The sequence below is a fragment of the Armigeres subalbatus genome, chromosome 1, assembly GCF_024139115.2.
Source record: "Armigeres subalbatus isolate Guangzhou_Male chromosome 1, GZ_Asu_2, whole genome shotgun sequence".
Taxonomy (NCBI): Eukaryota; Metazoa; Arthropoda; class Insecta; order Diptera; family Culicidae; genus Armigeres; species Armigeres subalbatus.
This window is the reverse complement of record NC_085139.1, coordinates 81,115,731-81,120,520: the sequence shown is the minus strand read 5'-3', so window position 1 is coordinate 81,120,520 and position 4,790 is coordinate 81,115,731. Positions and strand designations below refer to the sequence as shown.

General features: G+C 40.1%; 1 protein-coding gene across 1 annotated transcript; it reads left to right on the top strand.

Annotated features, from left to right (window-relative positions):
- The first annotated feature begins 2,587 nt into the window (after nt 1-2,587).
- LOC134206304 (uncharacterized) lies at nt 2,588-3,016 on the top strand. Its single transcript, XM_062682006.1, has one exon. The coding sequence runs from the start codon at nt 2,588-2,590 to the stop codon at nt 3,014-3,016; it is 429 nt and encodes a 142-aa protein (XP_062537990.1).
- Nucleotides 3,017-4,790: the final 1,774 nt, after the last annotated feature.

Genomic DNA, 4,790 nt, shown 5'->3' with positions numbered 1-4,790 from the left:
CCTCTTTGTGTTTCTACTCTGCATCGAATGCATTTGTCAGACACGAAGAGTTGAGGATAAATGATGAAATAAACACACCGTGTTCCTCAATGAGTTTTGACAAAACGGTGAATCAAACAGAATAAAAATAAACATTGTCAAGGAAAGTTAAACGTAGCTGTTGATTCTATTTATGCGTAATAAGATATTTTTGTTTTTGCTGGCTTTTGGGATGTCTGTGGGCAAAACTATTAAGAAGCAATTGTACTACCAGCATTATTCCGTCCCACCTGCTTTAAAATAAGTTACTGACGAAACGATGTCTAAATACAATTTCCGTCAGGTAATCTTGGTAAATATAAAGGGTCTAAATTCGGAACAAAACGGAAAACATTGAACTTATATAAAGTTCCATTATTTCATTTCAGTGCTAAATTTTTTCTTGATTTTAGCATCAAGAATAAAGAATAAAATAAAATAGAAAAAAAATTCAAAATCGAAGTTATGTGTTTTTATACAATATAAGGAAAGTTCATCCCCGTACTGCTAACTGCATTTATCTAAATTGCTTCTAGAATTTTCGAGAAGCGTTTTCAAAATTTAACCGTTTGCTTTCCCGTGCCATTCTTTCCAAATATGTATCATCTTTTAGCTTCTTCTTCTTCCTCTTCTTAATCTTTTTTATTTGATCTTTATTCGACAATTTGGCATGGTGCGCCAGACTTTATTAAAACCTCGTCCTTTCTAACTGAGACGTTAGTTAAATAATTTTCACAAGCCTAGTATGTTTGTGTTCCAAAAAAAATCAGCGGGCTTCATAGAAAACGAAATCGTTTCTAATAATATTGCACTAAGTGGCACAACTTTGTGCTGGCCCAGCTCTCACCGGCATGATTCTCTCACTCTTCGTCTTCGTCCTCACTCACCGTGTTGGCTTTGTTACACGATGAGTATCAGCGTCACTCTCTGTGGTGTGTATTAAAATCTCCTCATTGTGCACAGTGTGTGAGGAAATGCCAGCTCTGGCTGGCAACTACTAGGGAACAAAGTACCATGCGTCGGCGAATCAGCATTCTGGTATGGAAAGTGGGTGGAAACGCAAGTACATTGTAGGTGAGTGCCACTAGGGCATTTTGCCTCGCCAAAATGTTAGATGTTTCTTTAAAATGTGGAAATTTTCGGTTTTTCCGACCTTCCCACACACTATTTTGCAACTTTTTTCGCCTAACCTACATAATTTTAGATCTAGTTTTGTTACGGCCATCTTAATGACGGTAAATATGACGGAAACCACAAAAGGCGTTTTGCATCGGGGGGGGCGTTTTGGGGCCTCTTCCCCTACCATCATGGTCGACACGACGATCAAATGGCGCCTGAAACACCGCGTTTGCAGGGTGACGATTTGTTTTTGATTGGTGTTATTTTACTTTCAAAGCCTATTTTTCATTTCAATGGCCAAACATCTTGCTTACAAGCATATGCACAGAATAAGATAAATTATTTATAAATTAACTCTTGCCTTATTGATATTTCATGAAGTACTGTACGAATTTCGGTCCCTGAGAAAGTAAAAAAAATGTATTGCGTCCGATCGTGTTTTCTTCAGTAAGCAGAATGATCGGTCGGTTATCGAAACTTTGTTCTGCTTAGTGCGGTCGATAATTAAAATAATTAGTGTTCGTTCGCATATGTTTGTTTAAAATCAATAAAACTACACGCTATACACGACATACCGTTTACCAAAACGAGCCCTGCCACACTTCCCGAGCAAAGCTTGAGAGCCAATCGATAACTAATTTTGTTGTTATGAAATCGCCTAATTTTGATTACTCAGGTAAATATCCTTTTAATCGTTTTAACGGTTAAATGTTCAAAATCTACAGCAGAAAAATCTTACTGTGACATCAAATCGAAAACTATTCCTGCTATCGATGAGAGAAAATTGAAAACTAATTTTGATATTGGTTCCGATAACAAAATAAGTACACAGTTTGATATCAGATCATACAATTTAGAAATCAATAGCAAAATGAGATCAAAATATATAATCAGTCATTATGATTCATATTTGAAAACAAACTATGATTTCGATTTGATATCAATATCAAAATATGTTTTCTATATGCTCTCATTATGTTTTCAGACTTTGCTCGGGTTCCTACCCCTCATATATACAACATCCCAGTGATTTCTCGTGGAAGTGCAGATTACTCGTCGGCTTCTATCAAAGCGAGTATCATCCCGGTTCTGTGCGGTCGTGACGCTAGACGTCAAGAATGCATTCAACAGCGCAAGCTGGGATGCCATCGCGCTCTCGTTACTCCGGTTGGGTATTCCGGTGGGCCTGTACAACATTTTGGAAAGCTACTTCCAGAATCGCGTACTATTATACGAGACCGATGTTGGTCAGAACTGTGCCTCTATCAAAGCAGATGTCCCTCAAGGGTCTATCCTGAGCCCGGTGCTATGGAACGCTATATATGACGATGTTTTGAGGCTCAAGTTCCCTCCTGGTGTTAAGATCTTTGGCTTCGCTGACGACATAACGCTAGAGGTCTACGGAGAGTCTATTGTTGAAGTGGAATTGACGGCGGCCCACATGATCGCCATGGTAGAGGAATGGATGGGGTCTAGGCAGCTGGGCCTAGCACACCATAAAACAGAGGTGGTTGTTGTTAACAATCGTAAGTCGGTACAGGAGGCTGTGGTTCGCGTGGGTGACTATACGATCAATTCTAAGCGGGAGGTGAAGCTCCTTGGGGTGATGATCGATGATAGACTGAACTTCGGCAGTCACGTTGATTACGCCTGCAGGAAAGCTTCAACAGCTATTGCGGCATTATCGAGGATGATGTCTAATAGCTCGGGGGTGCGCTCCAGCAGACGTAGGTTACTAGCCGGCGTTGCTGTATCTATCCTCAGAAACAGCGGCCCAGCTTGGGCATCGGCACTTGGTGTCGATCGAAACCTTCAGAAACTGGAGAGCACGCATAGGTTGATGTGTCTCAGAGCAATAAGTGCCGGTGTCAGGCCATAAGGCCGAAGGTAATTAGACCGGATTAGTAAAAACAAGCAAAAAGTGAAAATGAGAAGTTCATTCTTCGCCTTACCCCTTCTTCCTTCTCCCTTCCTGCATCTTCCTACTTCTATCTGTCTTCTTTTTTTCTTATTCGCTCTTCTTTTTTCTTCTTCCTTCTTCTTTGTTACTTATTTCTTCTCCCTTCTTCCTTCTCCTTTCTGCATTTTCTTCCTACTTTCTTCCTTCATTCTTCTTCTTTCTTTGTTCTTTCTTCTTCCTTCTTCCTTTTTCTTCTTTCTACTTTATAATTCCTTCTTCCTCTTCCTTCTTTCTTCTTCTTCTTTCCCTACTTTCTTTTTCTCTTTTCCTTCTTCTTTCTTCATTCTTCCTTCTTCCCTCTTTTTTATCATTCCTTCTTTTTCTTTCTTTTTTGTTGCTTCTTTTTCCTGTTGCTTCTTTCTTTCTTCTTGTTTCTTCCTTTTTTCTCCTTCTTTCTCAATAATTCCTTCTTTCTTGTTCATTATTCCCTCTTCGCTTTTTCTCCATTCTACCTTCTTTCTTATTTCTTATTCTTCATTCCTTCTTTCCCCTTCCTCCTTCTTTCTTCCCTCAGCGTTCTTTCTTCCACCTTCTTCCTTTTTCCTTCTGCCTTATTCGTTCTTCTTTATTCCTTCATCCTTCCTTTTTACTTCTTCTTTCTTCTTTCTTCTTTCTTGCTTCTTCCCTCAGACTTCTTCCTTCTTCTTTCTTTCTTCCTTCTTCTTTCTTTGTTCTTCCTTCTTTGTTCTTCCTTCTTCCTTTTTCCTTCTCCCTTCTTCCTTGATTTTTCTTCCTTCTTCCCTTTTCCTTCTTCTGTCTTCCTTCTTCCGTTTTCCTTTTCCTTACCGAAGAGTTTTTAACCTTCCTAAAGTATTCGGGTCAATATGACTCGAATCGCACTTTCAATGAAAATAACTTTTAAACGCCACAATGTGATGGTCTGAAACTTCTTACCTTTTCCTTTTTCGTGAAAATGTTTCAGAACGTTCACCTACTTGATACGACAATCCTGAAGAGCTAAAAAAAACTCACAGCAACGGTGTTCGTGTCATATTGACCCGGATTTGACTTAGCAATATTTCAGGCATTTCTCAGCCGAATTCACATGTTTATATACCCAAAATAATTCACGCTCTAGAACACCAATCCGAGACGTATTTGGGTGCTCATTCTAGCACACCCTGCCAATCCTCCAGCGTGTGTCAGGAGGAGTGGCAGAGTGTGCTAGAGTGAGTACGCAAATAAGTCTCAGATTGGTGTGCTCGAGCGTGAATCAGGTGGTAGGATGAGCATCCAAGTTAGTCTCACATGGTGCGTAAACGGTGAGTAACCAAGTTAGACTATCATGGTATGTCAGTGGTGAGCATCCAAGTAAGACTCATATGGTGCGTCAGAAAGAATGTCAGGGTATGTCAGAGGGTATGGTAGAGAGAGCACCCAAGTAAGACTCATACGGGATGAGTGCCTGTGTGAGCGTGAATGAGCGAGTATATTAAGTACTGCCTATCACCCAGGAGCAGTGTTGTCCTACACTCATGGCAAAAAATTCTGCTCTTTGATTTTACTCCATCTAAACGATTTTATAGTCTCCACTGAGTAAGTTCAACTAATAAAAGGATGATATGGAAATGCTAATATCATCTTCCAAACTTGGACGTACAGCTTCCACACTGATATTCTTCCCTCCCCCTTCATACGGGAGCTTGGCAGAAGGAAGGTCGTGCGGTATGTGCCATCACAAATATTGCCCTCC

Excerpts from the sequence above, each read along its gene's own strand:
- LOC134206304 (XM_062682006.1), top strand. The coding sequence starts at position 2,588 with ATGGTAGAGGAATGGATGGGGTCTAGGCAGCTGGGCCTAGCACACCAT.